General features: G+C 45.6%; 1 protein-coding gene across 1 annotated transcript in view; it reads right to left on the bottom strand.

Annotated features, from left to right (window-relative positions):
* The window catches only part of DEPTOR (DEP domain containing MTOR interacting protein), a 157,908-nt gene that overhangs the window by 52,136 nt on the left and 85,528 nt on the right, over positions 1-20,244 (bottom strand). The window contains exon 5 of the mRNA XM_061439526.1: positions 1,852-2,037. Coding sequence (XP_061295510.1) covers positions 1,852-2,037 — 186 coding nt within the window. The remainder of the gene's footprint in view (positions 1-1,851; positions 2,038-20,244) is intronic.

The following is a 20,244-nucleotide window of genomic DNA, read 5'->3' as shown; positions in this document are numbered from 1 at the left end:
GGAAAAGCAAGGGTCTGAGTGGCAGCTCCGCCACCTATGAGTAAATAGCACAAGCTGGGCCTAGTCCCTTGGGTTTTGTAAGCCTCAGTTTCCCCAGCTGTAAAGTGGGAATAATGCTCTCCAGTGGGGATTGGTGCAGGCGTGGTCATATAGGGGAAAGCAGTCAGCTACATGAAATTCTATTTTAAGAACCACGGAGCTCCTGCCAAGCATCCCCGAGAGGAGGTAAATTAAGTGCCGGCAAGACACTTAATGAACTAACGGTGACAATAAGTGCCTCCTGATTGAAGAGCAAACCGTTAATCACTCAGCGCCACAGAAGAGTAAAACGCAGAGCGTGACCTCAGGCTTGGAAGGCGTGCAGTACTGAAGCAGCCGCTTCAGTGACCTGACCTCGCTTTTCCCTCCACGGAGCTGGCTGGCTCTCATCGCGGGAGGAGAGCATCAGCGGGAGGACAGCAAGGTGTAGGATGCAGGGAGAGGAGCGCGGCGCAGAGCCTGGCCCCGGGAAGCCCAAAGCCACGCTGGCCTTCACAGTCACCATGGTTACTGTATGCTGATCACGGTCACCTGTTCAGGTCTCTGGGACTCCGTGAAGAACAGGCAGGGTGTGGATGGTTCCTGTGCGTTTGCAGGAGGCTGACGCCTTAGGGGCACACGGCTGGAGGGCATCCAAGCACAGGCTCAGGCCCCTACCTTCAGCTAGCGTTTCCTCTCCTGGTGCGGCCCTTCCTTCCTTCTCTGTCCCTTCCCAGCCTGTCTGAGGAACCTGGGCTGTGGAAGGCTGGAGAGGAGCACCGGGTCCGGACGAATTCCTGCCAGACGCAGCTCCGCCCACCACTTTCCAGCTGTGGGAGCCTGCCGAAGCCACTCCACGGCTCCCTGACTGCATTTCTTCACCCGTAAAGTGGGGATACAAAATGTCTTTCCTCACAGACTAACAGTGAGGATTCAATGAGAAAATGTGTGCAGTCAAGCTTGGCTCCATGCCAGGCGCAGAATGTTCCCGGGACTTCTAGTTGTAAGCGTTCTCACTGTCACCTCCTGTTCGTAACCAATTCATGTTTTCCCTTTGTTCAGGGTTTCAGGTGAAGCCTGAGGCCTTGGGCTCCAAGCCTTAGGCTGACCAGTTTCCTGAGTCAGTGTCGAGTTTTCAGAGCGGAAGATAGCCCAGGAAGCACGCCATCCTCTTACACAGGATGACAGGTCGTTAGCCTTCTCTGAGTGAATGAGGTTATTTTGTTCAGTTCAGTTTGTTCAAATGGGGTTATCGTTGTGAACATGTCATCATTTCTGCCCAGGTTAACTGTCAATATGAGACTGTCTGACCTTACACATAATGCCCCAGGATACTGTGCTTTCTGAGCGCCTATGTCTACCTTTCACAGGTTTAACTTGTTTTGTGTGGTACATTGATAATCAGTTTCCTTTTAGTTGTATATGCCCTCAAAAGTCTTATTCATCCTTATATAGATTTTCAATGCTGGACTTAGAAAACTGGATAACTAATGATTGTTTTTCAGGCAGTAAAGAATCTGCCTGAAATACAAGAGACCCAGAATTGTTTGTAAATGAAAAGTAAATAAGGTATGACTGAGGGCTTGAGTGGTCTTTTGTAATTTAAATACATAAAATTATAAAACAGACTTCACAGCATTGAAGTTGATTACCCAGGAACAATTTGGTGGTGTGTGTATATGTTTCCTTTGGGGGGGGGGGGCAAAATAAATAAATATATAATTTTTTAGTTATAAATAAAAAGTTTCTTGAGAACAGAAACCACAAAGGTGAGTTAGGACTGTGTTACTTCTCAACAGACGCACGCGCGCGATCAGAGCGGGACGCACGCACCTGACGTGAAGCTAGCCGACTTCCGGTTGTCGTGGCCCTGCTTCCGCAGGCAGAAGGGGCTGTCGTGCGTCTCCTGGGAGGACGGGGATTTCTCACTGAGCAGCTCCATCAGCCTTCGCCTCCGCCGGAAGTTCATTCTGAACTGGTAGAGAAGATTGCTGTCCACAAACGGGTGCTTGTTGGACACTGGGGAGAAGAAACAGCCCGTGAGACCGTCTGGCATCCTGCAGACACTGGGCACTGGAGCCGGGAACTCCAGCCAACAGACAGGAGCAAAGTCTTGACAAAGACTTTACACCCAATGCTACAATACCTTTTATACCTCAGGGATTTATTGTGGTCCACGTGCAACTTCAATTTTATACTCTGAGTTCATGAATCGTGGAGACTCAGAATAGGCAAGACATCAGGCTGCAAAAGCCACGTGCCGAGGCCATTTTGGTCTCTGAGAAGTAACCAAGAATGCTGCAAACTGGCCAGCAACATGCTGAAGTCTCAAACAATCCCCCCAAAATTCAAAACACTTGAATAGACTCTATCTCCAAAAATCCAATTAGCATATGACGAGAAATTCGCCCTCAGTAGTTAATATGGAAATGCAAATTAAAATCACAATGAGATGCTATTTCACACTCAAGACTCACAACACAAGAGAAGACTCTACACACAGGCATCACCAGATGGTCAACACTGAAATCAGATTAATTATATTTTTTGCAGCCAAAGATGGAAAACTCTATACAGTCCACAAAAACAAGACTGGGAGCTGACTGTGGCTCAGACCATGAACTCCTTATTGCCAAATTCACACTTAAATTGAAGAAAGTATGGAAAACCACTAGACCATTCAGGTATGACCTAAAACAAATCCCTTATGATTATACAGTGGAAGTAACAAGTAGATTCAAGGGATTAGCTCTGATAGAGTACCTGAAGAACTATGGACAAAGGTTCATGACATTGTACAGGAGACAGGGATCAAGATCATCCCCAAGAAAAAGAAATGCAAAAAAGCAAAATGGCTGTCCAAGGAGGCCTTACAAATAGCTGTGAAAAGCAAAGGAGAAAAGGAAAGATACACCCATCTGAATGCAGAGTCCAAAGAATAGCAAGGAGAGATAAGAAAGCCTTCCTCAGTGATCAATGCAAAGAAATAGAGGAAAACAAAAGAATGGGAAAGACTAGAGATCTCTTCAAGAAAATTAGAGATACCAAGGGAACATTGCATGCAAAGATGGGCACAATAAAGGACAGAAATCATATAGACCTAGGTAAGTAGGAGAAGAGGTAAGTAAACTATTACATTCATACCATGAAACACTCCTCGGTGATAAAAAGGAATGAGCTGTTAACACAGAAGACAATGTGGATTAATACCAAAAGCATTAAGCTGAGTTAGAAAGGCCAGACACAATTTATATGAGGCTCAAGCAAAGACAAAATTCACATATAATGACAGAAATTAGAAAGGGGGAGGGATGAGGGACTGACTGGGAAAGAGCAGGACAAGACTCTGGGGCGATGAAGACATTCTGCATCTTATTTTACATGAATATATATATATGTGTGTGTGTGTGTGTGTGTGTGTGTGTGTGTGTATATTATCAGGGGGCTTCCCAGGTGAAATCAAACTAAGCGTTTAAGGTATGTGCATTTTCTTGGAGGTTAAGTATGTGTCTGTCAATAAAGAGAAACAATCAGGGCTTCCCTGGCGGCTCAGTGGTAAAGAATCCACCTGCCAATGCAGGAGACACGGACTCCATCCCTGGTCCGGGAAGACCCCACACGCCTCAGACGACTAAGCCCCACAGCCACTGCGCCTGGGCTCTGAGCCCACGCCTCATGGCCACGGAGGCCCTCGAGCCCCCCAGCCCGCGCTCCGCAAGAGAAGGAGCCACCGCCACGAGAAGCCCACGCAGGGCAGCCAGAGAGGGGCCCGCCTCTGCAACCGGAGGAAAGCTGGCACAGCAGCGGAGACCCAGCAGAGACAAAAATCATAAACAAACACGATCGGTTTTTAAGAAGCAAACATACTGCAACAACGCGTTTGTAAGTGGGCTGGGAGACCAGGAATAGGAGTCCACACGCCGTAAACCAGCGCAGCCGCCGCCAGCACAAGCTGCTACACGGTGCTGACGCCCAAACGGCCATCCGGACACTGATCCCTGCGCGTGTGGTCAGTGTCACAATGCAGTCGTCTGTTCTACTTATCTGGGGTTAAATGTGGGGTTTTAATCCAGTTTCCTCTCTCGGTTCCTTTTCAACTAGGTTGTTATTTCTACTCTAACAGAAATTTCTCTCTGACTGCTTGATAATTAAAGGCAGTCAAAACTCCTGCAGCTTTGAAAAAAAGAAAAAATTGAGAGGATTTTTTTTCTTCCTTTTGATTTTAGCAAGACAGGTTAAAACCTGGTTTTGTCTTAGAGATTCTACATGCGTTCTGTAACAGCATCACTGAAATGTAATTTACATATAAGATAACTCACCCACTTAATGTGCACGGTTCTCTATCTATCTACTCTAGAATGTGCTCACAGAGGTGTGCATCCAAGCATCACAATTGATTTTAAAATATTCCCATCAACATCAGAAGAAACCCAGCTCCTGAGCTGTCCCTTCCAATCTGCCCGTGACCCTTATTCACAGGCAAGCACTGACCAACATGCCAACCCTGCAGCGTCGCCTGCCTTCGGCATTTTGTACGATTAGAGTCACGTAAGGTCTACTGTGACTCGCTTCTTCCACTTGGCATAACGTTTACAAGGTTTATCCATGTAATGCCGTGTATTGGCACTTCCCTCCCTTTTTTTTTTTTAACTTCCCTCCTTTTTATTGCCAAATAATTTCCCATAGTCATGTACGGGTGTGAGAGCTGGACCATAAAGAAGGCTCAACACTGGAGAACTGATGCTTTCAAACAGTGGTGTTGGAGAAGACTCTTGAGAGTCCCTTGGACTACAAGGAGATCCAACCAGTCAGTCCCAAAGGGAATCAGTCCTGCATATTCATTGGAAGGACTGATGCTGAAGCTGAAGCTCTAATACTTTGGCCACCTGATGCGAAAATCTGACTCATCAGAAAAGACCCTGAAGCTGGGAAACATTGAGGGCAAAATGAGAAGGGGGTGGCAGAGGATGAGATGTTTATATGCATCACTGACCCAATGGACATGAATTTGAGCAAACTCCAGGAGATAGTGGAGGACAGAGGAGCCTGGCGGGCTGCAGTCCATGGGCTCATAAAGAGTCAAAGAGTCAGACATGATTTAGCAACTACACAACGACCACAAAAAACTATTCACTTCAGGTAAATGAATGATGTTGGCCATGAAGGCAAACACATCTAATTCAGAGATGGTACTGCATATTCTCCGTAAATAATGTATTCAGGAGATTATAAATACATCCTAGACCAAAAGATAAGTCAATTACATTTTGATATGATATCTATAAATGGTGGCTCCCATGATAGTCAAATTTTTATATAAATGTATTACATCACTACATTCAATAATACTATAATACTAATTTTATAGATAACTTATTTTTTTCTGGCAACCTTTTCTGAGTTTACTGTGATTTTTAAAATCCGGAATGTGACTTTGGCAACAGCATCTTAAATTACAACCTGTACATACCCTTATTAAGACCTATTTTGTCTTTGTACAGTGAATGACACAAAACACTGGCTTTGGTATAAATAAGTCCAGAATAGCATTCTAAATCTAAACCAATTCCATGACAGATATGGGGAGGGAGGAGGGTTCAGGATGGGGAGCACGGGTATACCTGTGGTGGATTCATTTCGATGTTGGGCAAAACTAATACAATATTGTAAAGTTTAAAAATAAAATTAAAAAAAAACATTTTTAATTGAAATGGAAATTTGAAGTTATCTGCAGGCTTTACCTACTGAGCCAAGGATTAATTCACTCCCATTCTCCACCTCCCGAGTTGTATTACCACCTATATCTAAAAGGGTAAGTGTATCACCTAAGATAAGATACAGGGAGTAAGTTTAAACAGCCCTTTGTCATCACATAGTCCCTCCAGTAATCTACATGTTTAAACACGACCGAATCAGGGCAAACCAGGGCTGTATAAGACAGCGGACTATCCATGTTAAACACAATGCCAAGATTGAAAGAAGTCAATAAATTGCACATTTGTTATTTTACAACCAGTAGTGGTAAAGAACCCACGTGCCTAATGCAGGAGACATAAGAGATGCTGGTTTGATCCCTGTGTCGGGAAGGTCCCCTGGAGAAGGAAACGGCAACCCACTCCAGTGTTCTTGCCTGGAGAATCCCATGGACAGAGGAGCCTGGAAGACCACGGTCCATAGGGTGGCAAAGAGTTGGACACGACTGAGTGACTTAGCATGTTGTTGTTTTTAGTGTGACCATCATTTACTGATGATACATTGTCATTTGACTTACAGGAATTCAACTTTATGCGGCACTACATTCAATGCCCCACTTCCATTTTCAAGGACTGATTTGGTGTTTAGGGCCTTAGGAGCAGCCACAGGCTGTGAAACGAAGTTCTCCACGTGTTCATCCTTCAGCTGTGTGGCTGGCACAGATGGAGACAAAATCCTTCTCTCAGAACAGGGACATAACAATTGCATGTGTCCCTTGCATTGTTTCCAATCAAGTCTTTGGCTTTTAAAAGTGCTCTTTAATTTTTCCCTCTCATTAAAAGTTTAAATACACAAACGCTCAGTTTTGTACATTTGCTTTGCTTGTGAGTGCAATCCTAGGTATAGCAAAGATAATCGTCGTTACAAAAGCTGAGTGCAAGCAACCACATTATAGCATCTGTCAGTCACTCGTGACGTCACTCACATCTTCAACCAATGAGCGCCAAGGGAGGGTCCCACACCCGCCCATCCATCTCCCCTTAGCGTGCTGACTGGACCACGACATCTTCATCTGATCATCCTTTCAAGCTCATCAATACCAAAGTCTTCCAAAACAGACATCGCTTCATCTAAGAGCAAAACAGTCAAGCCAGAACTTTTCTGAAGACTCTCTTACAACTTTCAGAAAACAGTCTTACGTGATGAAAAGCGACGGCTCAAGAGTCAGAAGAATTCGGCTTTGCTCCCAGTCCTGCCTCATTTCTGAGCTGAGTGATTTGGGCAACTTACCAAATTTAAACCTCAAGTTTCCTGCATAGTTCTGCTGTGAAGAAGAAAGAGGACAGCTTCTGTAAGAAGTCTGACTGGTATCTGAGGATCGTCTTCAGTGCTCTTCTGCTCAGGCTCCTGGAGCCACTTCCGTGGCTGCTCAGGAGAGTTCCTGCACAGAACCCGCTCCGTCTGTCTGTCCTGCCCTGCTTTCAAAGAGCGCTGTGTTCAGCTCCCACGAGCAGCTCTGTCACTTTTCAGTCATAAGAAATATGAAATCTTAACCAGATATCCAGTTTGGCAAATATCCCCCGGAAGATATTTAAATCTCAGAAGTCAAACAAAAGTAAGACATAAAGGAGTGAGTTTAGACAAAGGAAGTTTTAAGAAGGAATTAGATTAAGAAAGCTGAGGATTTCTTTTGTATAGGCACAACTTCATATGTGGGCTTCCCGGGTGGTAAAGAATCTGCCTGCCAGTGTAGGAGACTCAAGAGACTCAGGTTCAGTCCCTGGGTTCGGAAGATCCCCTGAAGGAGGAAATGGCAACCCCCCCCAGTATTCTTGCCTGGAAAATTCCATGGACAGAGGAGCCTGGCAGGCTATAGTCCATGGGGTCAGAAAGAGTTGGACACGACTGAGTGACTGACCACATACACACACAAATTACATATGTAGAGTCTCAAGAAATAGAAGTGGCTAAATGACATACAGTTTATATTCCACAGAGAGGAATGAAGTGATTCTTTTCTATACTAATGGGACAATCTCCATATAAAATGCAAATTTCATTTGCTACATATGCAAATTGCTCTTCATTAAACACAAAAAAACAAACAACAACAACAAAAAAGGAAACTCCTAAGGAAAAAGCTATTAAAGACAAGGAAAGGAAATCAAGGAGAACCGTGATCGGTATCTCTAATCTTGAGGTCATTCCAGTTTTTCATTTTTGCAATCCCAATCTCCAATCTCCTATCCACACAAGATCTTTTCATTATGCTCAATGTTGTACATATACAATTTAACAAATTTTGTCCTTTGCTCCTTGAGAATACATATATGCCAGCAAATGTGGAAAACTCAGCAGTGGCCACAGGACTGGAAAAGGTCAGTTTTCATTCCAATCCCAAAGAAGGGCAATGCCAAACAATGCTCAACTACTGCACAATTGCACTCATCTCACACGCTAGTAAAGTCATGCTCAAAATTCTCCAAGCCAGGCTTCAGCAATATGTGAACCATGAACTTCCTGATGTTCAAGCTGGTTTTAGAAAAGGCAGAGGAACCAGAGATCAAATTGCCAACATCCGCTGGATCATCGAAAAAGCAAGAGAGTTCCAGAAAAACATCTATTTCTGCTTTATTGACTATGCCAAAGCCTTTGCCTGTGTGGATCACAATAAACTGTGGAAAATTCTTCAAGAGATGGGAATACCAGACCACCTGACCTGCCTCTTGAGAAACCTCTATGCAGGTCAGGAAGCAAAAGTTAGAACTGGACATGGAACAACAGACTGGTTCCAAATAGGAAAAGGAGTACGTCAAGGCTGTATACTGTCACCCTGCTTATTTAACTTATATGCAGAGTACATCATGAGAAATGCTGGGCTGGAAGAAGCACAAGCTGGAATCAAGACTGCCGGGAGAAATATCAGTAACCTCAGATATGCAGATGACACCACCCTTATGGCAGAAAGTGAAGAGGAACTCAAAAGCCTCTTGATGAAAGTGAAAATGGAGAGTGAAAAAGTTGGCTTAAAGCTCAACATTCAGAAAACGAAGATCATGGCATCTGGTCCCATCACTTCATGGCAAATAGATGGGGAAACAGTGGAAACAGTGTCAGACTTTATTTTTTGGGCTCCAAAATCACTGCAGATGGTGACTGCAGCCATGAAATTAAAAGACACTTACTCCTTGGAAGGAAAGTTATGACCAACCTAGATAGCATATTCAAAAGCAGAGACATTACTTTGCTAACAAAAGTCTGTCTAGTCAAGGCTATGGTTTTTCCAGTGGTCATGTATGGATGTGAAAGTTGGACTGTGAAAAAAGCTGAGCGCTGAAGAATTGATGCTTTTGAACTGTGGTGTTGGAGAAGACTCTTGAGAGTTCCTTGGACTGCAAGGAGAGCCAACCAGTCCATTCTAAAGGAGATAGGTCCTGGGTGTTCATTGGAAGGACTGATGCTAAAGCTGAAACTCCAGTACTTTGGCCACCTCATGCGAAGAGTTGACTCATTGGAAAAGCCCCTGATGCTGGGAGGGATTGGGGGCAGGAGGAGGAGGGGATGACAGAGGATGAGATGGCTGGATGCATCACCAACTCGATGGACATGAGTCTGAGTGAACTCTGGGAGTTGGTGATGGACAGGGAGGCCTGGCATGCTGCGATTCATGGGGTTGCAAAGAGTCGGACACGACTGAGCGACTGAAGTGAACTGAACTGAAGATGTACACATCGCCATTGTTTGCAACTACAAAAATTTGGACCTAAAATTAACATCTAGTAATTGAGGACTGGCTGACTGAATCGCTCCTGGAGAAGATTACCGTCTGATCAGGAAGAGGGGATAAGAGACAAGGTTCACGCTGCACTCTCAGAACCTACTGTGAAGGCACGCTTTCATCCCAGCTATGACTGAAAACTGACGATTTCTAATTCATCCAGTTTATACTTTCTGGGACTGTCCAAGCGTTCCCTTTTGCACTGGTCGAATTCTCTAGGGGCCTGACTCGGCTTAGCTTCAAGTGAGACATAAAACAGGAGGAAAAGGAGAAACAGCCAAAAGCCAAAGCAACATAAATACACGACAGTTCAGGGCAGCGCAGGCTTCAGAAGCGCCCAACTAACAACACTGACATTCGGTAAAAGAAAACAGGTCCCTGCCCACTGTATGCTTTCATCTTTCAGAAAGCACGAGGGGGATATCATGCAGTATACCTACCAAAAGCATAAACTGACGTAGTTCAGAGTCATGCCTATGCAGGATAATATGGCTACATTTTTCCTATTAGAAATTATTAGGATGATTTTATCAAAGGAAGAAAATTTTAAAAGCTGATCATCTGAAGGAAGGAGAATTGGCTTCTCTTTCACTCATACATATATTCTAGGGATGAATCTAAAAACTTCTCATCTTAAGCCCCATAAGTTCCATTGAATATAAAAGATGTTTTAGGCTACTTATCTAGTTGGAGGGAGGGAGATCACTTACTTTCATCCAGCCTTGAAATATTTGCTTATAGATGACGTAACACAACAGACGTCATGGAATAGCAATTCACACTGAATCCAGCAGTGTGGTAAGAAAGTAAGAAGGTGGGGTTAAGGAGGGGAGAGGGAAAGAGAGTGGGATATCAGCTGTGCCCTAGGTAGCACCGCATCAGGAATTTTAACAAGTTTTAGAATTCAGAAGAGTCAAGAAGCCTTGGGAATTGCCTGGTGGCCCAGTAGTAAGGCTTCCCTTGTAGCTCAGTTGGTAAAGAATCTGCTTGCAGATCTCCCTGCAGTGCAGGAGACCTGGGCTCAATCCCTGGATCCAGAAGAGCCCCTGCAGAAGGAAATGGCAACCCACTCCAGCACTCTTGCCTGGGAAATCCCATGGACAGAGGAGCCTGGCAGGCTGCAGTCCAGGGGGTCGCAAGAGTCGGACACGACTGAGCGACTGAAGCAGCACCACCCTGCTTAGGGTCCCTGCTTAGTGGTTAGGGTCCCTGCTTAGTGGTTACTCCCACGGCAGGAGGCACAGGTTCGATGCCTGCTAGGGAAACTAAGATCCCACTGGCCTTGTGTTACAGCCCACAGCGGTGGGAGGTGCTTACACAGACAGGGGAATAAGGACGCTGACTATTATAACGGCAAAGAACAAAGGCCAGCAAGGGATGAGGCTGAGGGCCAGGACTGTAAGTGCAAGGAGCGTCAAACCACAGGGTCCTCAAGGTCACCTTCCGGACAGAAGACCCTCACACGCTGTGATCAACACCCTTACCATCAGGACGTGGTGGGGCTCCCCTGGTGGTCAGTGGTAAAGAATCTGCCTGCCAGTGCAGGAGACACGGGTTTGATCTCTGGTCTGGGAAGATCCCACACGCCTCAGGGCAACTAAGCTTGTGTGCCCCAACTACTGAGCCTGTGCTTTAGAGCCCAGGGGGTACAGCCACCGAAGCCCACGCACCCCAGAGCCGATGAAAAGCCGTCCAGCACAGCCAGAGCAAAGGCCACACAGCAGTGAAGGCCCAGCACAGACAAACAAATAAACACACTTGTTTGTAAGGACGCGCCACAGCAGCAGAGGCGGGCGCGGCTGCCGCCTCCGGGGTGCGCAGTCGTGGGCGGAGGATCTTTCTGGGCATCAGGGATGTTACGCCACCTTACCACTGGCTCCACTCCTCCTGCTGCCTTGTTCTGAGCCTACAGAACCCTGTACTTCCTTCTGGAACCACCACTTAGCACTCACAGGCATTGTTTAAGAGCACCGACATGTAACATGACATAACATGTTTACATGACATAAACATGTAACATTTAAGAGCCCCAAGGAGTAACATGTGGTAGATCTAGTCCGTAGACTTAGTGTTTCTAGAAGGCAAATCAATTCTGCCTATGAAGACGCTGCGTCTTCCCTTCCAACAAAAGCTTTCAGTTATCTCCCAAGTCCTGGGATGAATCTGCTCCTGCTGGATCACAGTCCTACAGAGTCCGAGCATTTCATGTCACTCAGTATGGAGAAGGCAATGGCACCCCACTCCAGTACTCTTGCCTGGAAAATCCCATGGACGGAGGAGCCTGGTGGGCTACAGCCCATGGGGTCATGAAGAGTCGGACATGACTGAGCGACTTCACTTTCACTTTTCACTTTCATGCATTGGAGAAGGAAACGGCAACCCACTCCAGTGCTCTTGCCTGGAGAATCCCAGGGACAGGGGAGCCTGATGGGCTGCCGTCTACGGGGTCGCACAGAGTCGGACACGACTGAAGTGACTTAGCAGCAGCAGCAGTATGCTGTACATTAAAAAAAAAACAAAAACCTGTCAAGACTAACAAATAGGAATATTATGCTGTTTAAATCATGTGTCTGTTGGAAAATATGAGTTGAGTGTTAATTACAACAGAAGATGAAATCTGTTCATTAAAGAAAATCTAGACTACACTTAAAGCCATAACAACCCACCTCAAACCATCCTAAAGGGACGCAGGAGTTGAAAGCTCTGCTTTTCAAAGCAGCACAGTCCTTGATTCAAGAAGGTTAAGCAATTGTGTTCAAGGGTTTTACACCACACACGGACGGTTAGGTGCCTGGGATACAAAACTCTTCAAGAGGCAATAACAACAGTGAATCAGAGAACTAAAATAATTACTTCCTGAGTCCTGACAACATTTAGAAGGGGATATGAAAGCAGAAAATTGATTTTAGGGCATAAAGTTCTATGAACTGACATTACTAAAACAAAACACTTCACATACACCAAGTTAGAACCCAATTACACTCATTTAATTGACGGAAGGGAGGACAGGAGATGGAAAAGAGGAAACAAGGATGGAAGCGTCTTTAGTAAGACAGCAGGAAGAAGCAAATGAAAACATCACGCTGTGGCTGCACGGGTCTCTGCTGCTGCTCTGCCAGACAAGTGAAGGTGATCAGCAGACGGAAGGTCAAGTTACATTTTGTTCTTCTCTGTGCTCCTTTAAATAACAGCTGGGTACCTTCCAAAGACCAGAACCTTGTACTGCTAGTGATAAAATTCAGAACAAAGCACATGTTTTTCAAAGATGAGGTTGTTTTTCAGAGACTAATTCGTATCACAAGTGCAGAGAGGTCTGAAGACGAATTTACTTTGGCAAATGGAATACTTCACATACAGAATTCAATGAAAGATATCCGCAAGTCTATTCTAGATCTTTTGGAACTATTGACATAAATCCAAGGGCCTTTAGTGTCAATTTATTTATTTTTTTTTTTTTTTAATGTGTAGTGCTTTAATATATGAGATCAAAGACAGCCATCATTTTTTTTTTCCAGAAAAAGGGAAATTTGATTACCAAGCTTAAGTATGCTGTATCTTAAATGAAATTCTGATCATAAAGAAAGGTACTATCTACTCAAAAGTATAATTTCTGTACTTTGAAAATCATCTCAGCAAGAATTATCTCCCTCTATCAAATTGTAGCACTTGTCAAAATCAACCGTAAAGCATCTCAAGTGCTCTTCTGAATCAACAAAACAGATGTATAGCTATGTGAGGTTGCAAGGAGAAAGAAATAACAGTGACTGGATGCCCATCAGTGCCCTTAATCTCTTGAACCCACACTTAACATGGTTGACACGGCAGGTCTTTAGGACTTTCCTCACACAAGGGAAATGCAAGGATGATTTTTAATAATATGTAAAAATATGTAAAAATAATTTTCTTTCTCCTTTGCTGCTAGACTTTCATTCTTTCTGTATATTCTTTTTTTTTTTTTATTCTTCCAATTTTATTTTATTTTTAAACTTTACATAATTGTATTAGTTTTGCCAAATATCAAAATGAATCCGCCACAGGTATACATGTGTTCCCCATCCCGAACCCTCCTCCCTCCTCCCTCCCCATACCATCCCTCTGGGCCGTCCCAGTGCACCAGCCCCAAGCATTCAATTTATTTTTTAAAGAATATATTCATCATAGAGTACATATAAGATATTGTTTAAAACCAGCAATGGATGAGGCCATTAAACCTATTAATCTCTGCCCATCAAGGCATCTGATGGTGAGGATATATTGATGAGAAGAGTAGCCATCAGGCAACATTTACAAAGTGGTACACTGTGCCAGGCCCTGTGCTGAGCACATGGCATGATTACCTCATTCAGTTCTCAGGGCAGCAGCGAGAGCTATCACAGTTACTCACAGTTTACAGATGAGATTACACAAGGTCAGCCTGCCCAAGGCCCCACAGTCATTAACCAGAAGATCCGAGAAGGAAACCCCAAGTCTAAGGACCCCATCCCTCATTCTCCTCACTGGACTGTCCCCCACCCCATGATAATGCCAGCTGAGCGCGAGACGCGCTCACAAACACAGGAGCACAGCCTGCTTCCCCCTCCTTTCTCCTGTCGCCAGGTAACAGAGGACAATTTGGCTGAAGTGCTTCCTACAAAATGCTTCGCCAGGGTAAAACGCTGATGACCGTGCAGCTGCTTATTAAAAGAGCCAAGCGGGGAGGCTGGTAAACACGCTTCTTCCTACAGATGGCTCTGGGTCGAACGCTGGCTTCACTCTCTACTAAGTGACTTTAATTTCCCTGAACTTCAGTTTTATTCATCCATAGAGACGAGTTGCGGGGGCAGTGAAACAGCGTAGGTAAACGGCTCATTAGCGTCTCCAGCCCCCAGAGCTGTTCGGTCAGCCACGTGCCGACCTCCCAGTGATGTCCACGGGGGTCGGCGCCCCAAGGACACCTTCCCCAGTGTGACCTCTCTGGGGGAACAGGAGGCATCCTACCGACACCAAACAAACTCAGCATGGCCAACGCCATGGAGAAGGACATCCAGTGTGATGCTGGAGGTGTTACAACAGATACTACCCCGGAACCAGCCTCTGCGGAAGCCCACCAGAACTATTCCCAGATGATATCGCCTTACCACGCCGGGGAGGCTACCGTATAACCTGTTACATAACCTGTATAATAATTCATGAGGTGTTCCTTCCGAGACTGGAGAGACTAGGACCTTTGAAGGAGGAGGAAACAGATGTTCAGAAAAGGAGGGTGTCAGTGGTGAGACTTAGTAGCTAAAAAAAACCCCAAAAAAACCTGTCTCCATATATTTTCTCTTTTTCCTTCATATATACATTTTACTGAAGGATAGTCGACTTACAGCGTTTCAGGCACACAAGGTGATTCAGTAATACATATACACGTATATTATTTCTCAGATTTTTTCCATTATAGGTTATTACAAGATGTTGACTGGCTCCATGTGCAATAGTTCCCAGTAATATTTGTTGCTTGTTTCATATCTATTTCATTTTAAAATTAGAAATTTAGCATCCTATTCATATATGTTCTATATTATTTATATTTGTACTCACTTTTTCTTAAAAAAAAAGGAAGACAGAAAATATAGGAATAATTTCACCTACTTTTTTTCAACCAATAAACTTTATGTACTGGAATGATTTCCGTTTGATGCAGAAAAGGCTGTAAGGACAGCACAGACAGTTCTGTACTCTTCACCCGGTGCCCCTTGATGTTAACAAGCGTGGTACACTGGTCAAAACAACTAAGACCTTAACATCAGGACACCCACCTGCTTTAAATCTCACTTAGAGCTTCCAGGAACTCCCTGTGTGGACGCAGGAAGCACCCTGTTCTTTGGAAGTCCGTGTTTCAGAGGGAAGGTCACTTAGTTACTTAATGAAAAAGACGTTTGTCCTTGCAGCTGACAAGGCTGGCTGCCTGTCCAAATCCAATCTCCCGTTCTTCCTGCTTCATCGCTTGCACAGGGCGGGAGTGCCGGCCACAGCAGCAGGATCCACTGGCCGCCTTCCAGGAAAGGGGGCCATGTGACAGAGGCCCAGCCCTTGTGATGCAGGTAAGAATCTCCGGGAAAGGCAGCTCTCCACAAACAAAAAGGACCCCCCCGCCCCCCGCCCCCGACCCTGCCTGGTTCTGTTCAAGCAGGCACTGCCACATTTTCTCCTATTTGTAGTAAAACACAGTTCTGTTATTATTCCAAACTCAGGTCTGGAGACTGAAATCAAAGGCTTAAAAAACCAACACTTTCTGTTTATCTACAGCCCACACCTATAACAAACTATGCTGGACTCAGGAGCTAAGGGCGATTAGACAGCAAGTCTTACAGGCAAAAGATACGCCTTCCTACTCGGCTCTGATTCCCTAGTGACACAGTGGCTTACGGACAGTCCCTGGGTCTCACTGTTTCCATCTGTGGAAAAGAAGTTACAGTAACTTCTTTAACCCAAAGCAAGTGCCATTAAGACACATATGGGAAGCCATAACTCTCTTGAAGACAGGATTGCAAATGATGCCCATGCATGAATAAATAATATTGTTCTGCTGTCAACAAAAGCCCACAGAATCCCACAACAAAAGACCGAGAATTTAAGAAAATGCTCCTGAATCTCAGGTCGTATCCTGGATAAGCCTGTTCTGAGCCAAAAGAGACCTACCAAGATCAGACACAGTCCAAACGATTGCAGTCAACAATTTCTGACCTGTGGAAATATTTAATCAAAGGAAATATTAAAATATCAGAGGAGAAAGAAAACACGACTATGAAACCACCGTGCTAAATACAGAACTGTGATTTCCGTTCCAGAACCTGTGTGGCTGGCACCCTGGTTCATTTGGGTGTCCAAACTGGCACGGCAAAGTGGAGACACCAAGGTGCTTCCTCAACACAAATTTTCAGGCATTTCAACCACTGAGGAACAAAGTTCTCTGAGCTAAGGGTCTGAAAAATGAAATACACACTCACCAAGTCACCACCGACCCTTGTGATGATTTCAAAAAGGTCTACAGGGCTTCCCTGGCAGGTCAGCGATCAAGAATTGCCTGCCAATGCAGGAGACACAGGTTTGAACCTTGATCTGGGAAGACTTCATGTGCTGAAAAGTGACTAAGACCCTACACAGCCATTAAGCCTAGGCTCTAAAGCCGGGGCTTCTCTGGTGACTCAGACGGTAAAGAACCCGCCTGCAGTGCGGGAGACCTAGGCTCACTCCCTGGGTCAGGAAGATCCCCTGGAGGAGGGCTACCCACTCTGGTGTTCTTGGCTGGAGAATCCCATGGACAGAGGAGCCTGGTAGGCTACAGTCCATGGGTCAGAAAGAGTGGGACATGACTGAGTGACTAAGCACAGCACTAACGCTTCTGCTAACCCCAGCAAGAGAAAAGCCCACAAAGCTTCAGAGACCCAGCACAGCCAGAAATAAATAAATAAATTTTTTTTTTTTAAAAAAAAAAGGTTTAGATCTGTGTTCTCCAGAATGGCTGACAAGCACTTGAAATGTGGCGACTCTGAATTGAGATGAGCTGTACACACAAAATACCCTGGACTTTGAAGATCAAGTATTTATAAAAAAGAAGGTAAGACAGCTGATTGCTGTTTTTCATGCTGATTGTATTTTGAAATAACATTCTGGAGATCGTGTGTTAAGATACATTATTAAGGGAAATTTTACCTGTTTCTACCTTTTTTTCACTGAGGCGATCTGAAAAGTTTACATCACAAACACGGACTGCGTTTGTGGCAATCCAGTCTAGAGGCCGGTATCTCACAGCACAGATCAGCTAACCAACAGGGGAGCTCATCCCTCATGTGTGGCACGTGGAGAGCCATCTGTCCTGGAGGATAACTCTTATCCTGAGCTCCGACGGTCAGTGGTCAAGAGCTGCTGTTACTGCAGTCTGGTGAGGTTCTCCCCCTCGCACTGCCTGCCCCAGCCCTGCTTTATCCCTTTGATGAGGAAGTACATTTTGTTCCCACTTGACAGGAATCCCTGCTTGAGGCTATGTGCTCAGCAACCATGGAAAGGGCTTCAGTGACGGGAGTGGTTTTGCCAGCAGCCAAAAGCAACACACTCAGCCCTGCTCCCAGGCCTGGTGGCTTTGGTGGTTTCTAATTGGACTGAAACCCGGGCGCCAGCTGAGGCAGTGGCTCCAGTAAAACGGGAGAACAGAGACCCCGACATGCAGGGTTTCCTTGGGGGGAGGACGGAAGAGGAAGTGGGCTCCTTGTGTCAAACGTTGCTCCTGGGACAGAGAAGAAAGAAAGCGAAGGGGAGCTTTTCAGAACAAAGCCAGACAAGATGCCAAAGACTTCAAAATGTTATGTCAATGTTAAAACAACATACGGACATTTTTACAAAAAATCATTCTCTAAATTAGACTAAAATTGGTTATGAATCTTAATAAACATATTTTCCCAACTGTAATAAGGATGTGTGTGTGCCTGTGTGTGTGTAACCCTTCTTAAATTTTAACTTAATATGCTCATAGTCACAATGATCAGAGTTTACATATGGCCAGTTTTTCTTTGTAATTGAATTATATAGTTGATTTATAATGTTGTGTTAGTTTCAGGTATACAGCAAAGTGATTCAGGGACTCATATTTTTTTCAGATTCTTTTCCATTACAGGTTATTATGAAGATAGTGAACATGGTTTTGTGTGCTATACAGGAAACTTTAATAGTTTATCTATTTTACACATGCATGCATGTAGTCAGGTCTGACTCTTCGCATGGGCTGTAGCCTGCCCGGCCCCTGCCCTCGGGATTTCCCGGGGACGAGTACTGGAGTGGGCTGCCATTCCTTCTCCATTTTACCTAGAGTGCGGGCATCTATTAATCCCGTACTGCCAATTTATCCCGCCCCCACCTCTTCTGCTTTTGGTAACCCCAAGTCTGTTTCCTATATCTGTGATCTATTCTGTTTTGTAAATAATTTCACTTGTACCATTTTCTGGATTATACATATAAGTGATACACTGATATCGGTCTTTGACTTACCTCACCTAGTATGGTCATCTCTGGGCCCAGCCATCTTGCTCTAAGTGGCAATATTTCAATCTTTTTTGTGGCTGAGTAATATTCCATTATACACAGGCCACATCGTCTTTATCTACGTATCTGCTAATAGGCACTTAGGTTGCTTCCAGGTCTCGGCTGTTATAAACAGTGCTGCTATGCACATCTGTGCACTTGCACCTCTTCAAATGAGAGTTCTCATCTTTTCTGGATTTCTGCTCAGGACTGGGATCGCTGGACCATACGCTAAGTCTTTTCTCTTGTTTTGGCAGCTCTGCGTCTTGCGGGACTGAACCTGAGCTGTAGCAGTGAGAGCACAGCATCGTAACCTCTAGGCCACCAAGGCACTGCCCAGCTTTAGTCTTTCCACCGTGGCTGCACGAATCCACATCCCACCAACAGTGCAGGAGGCTCCCTTTTCTCCACAGCCTTCCCAGCATTTATTGTTTGTAGACTTTCTCGTGACGGCCATTCTGACCGGCGGGAGTTGACACTTCATTGTAGTTTAATATAGAGTCACTTTTATACCTAGTAATCACTCCATGGCATCAACAGACTGGAGTCTGTTTTTCCATTCCTGGTGGAAGAAGGGAGAAGGGGAGGCAGATAGAAAGAGGGACCATTTCCAAAGAACTGCAGGCCAGAACAGAAGACAACCCAGACGCAACCTGAGACGGGTGTATCAGCTAAGAAAACTGAGTTAAAGCGAGCAGCTGAGAATCTAGAGCCTCACGCGGCGGGTGGGGGACCTCCGAGGGAAGAACCATGAGATGCCGCCGTGTGGCAAAGAGAAGCGGCCGCAGGGATCTTCAGGGGAATGTCCGGGGAGAGCCTGGGTCCCCGCGAGCACAGCTGCCCTGACTCTCCAGCCTCTCGCTGAGAGAGGAGCTTTCTGGAGACTGAGGTAAGGTCAGAGCCAGCAAGGCCTCTGTGGCGGGCCAGAGAACACGGGCGGTCTGCTCCTTAGTGAGGACCTCGACTTTCTGCCCCACCCCCAGCCCCTCCCTTGAGGGCTGCAGTCAAGCTCACGTCCATCAGTAACCAGGACTGACCGCTCGCTGCCTCTCGCCCAGGAGGAGAGGGAAGGAGAGAGCAGCATCAGCCGTCTGAGCCACCCATTCCACCAAGACCCCGCTAAGCTGCTCCTTTAATAAACTTGGTACCCAGCCCCACGTCCCTCCAAAAATGACCACAGGAACCCAGCTCAGTCCTTACATTATATAAAGCCCTGAGAGCACACAGGCTCAGCACTTCCTAGGACACTGCATGCCTCTATAAACTTCACCTGCACAGAGAAGTGTGCTGCTGTAAAAAGGCGCATTTGGGGAAACTGAGGCCCACGTCCCTGTAGCAGCCACTGGCCCACGAGGCGTCAGGACCAGAGAGTCAGCAGGGGCCCGGGCTTCAGAGCCAAACACAGTCTGTACGTAGAGGGTCAGTTTCTGGACACATGAGAAAAGCCAGACAGATGTCCACCAAGGAGGGAGATGTGTGCGGTCGTGACACTGCTCGCGGGAGACCTCTGCTCTTTGCGCATAATGCCCTTCTTCTGGAAGGCTACCTGAGGCAAGGCATCGCTCACCTCCTTCATTCGCTCCAAAAGTCAAGGCTTAGTGCAGCTACAGCCCTGTTGTCCTTCAACAACACCAACACCATGCTGTGTGCCCAAGGACTGGCTTGTGACTTTACCGAGGAACCTTGCCCCCTTACACTGGCACTGCAACAGC

Source organism: Bos javanicus, chromosome 14, assembly GCF_032452875.1.
Source record: "Bos javanicus breed banteng chromosome 14, ARS-OSU_banteng_1.0, whole genome shotgun sequence".
NCBI lineage: Eukaryota > Metazoa > Chordata > Mammalia > Artiodactyla > Bovidae > Bos > Bos javanicus.
Note: the sequence above shows the minus strand (reverse complement) of the source record. Positions and strands in the feature narration are given on the sequence as shown.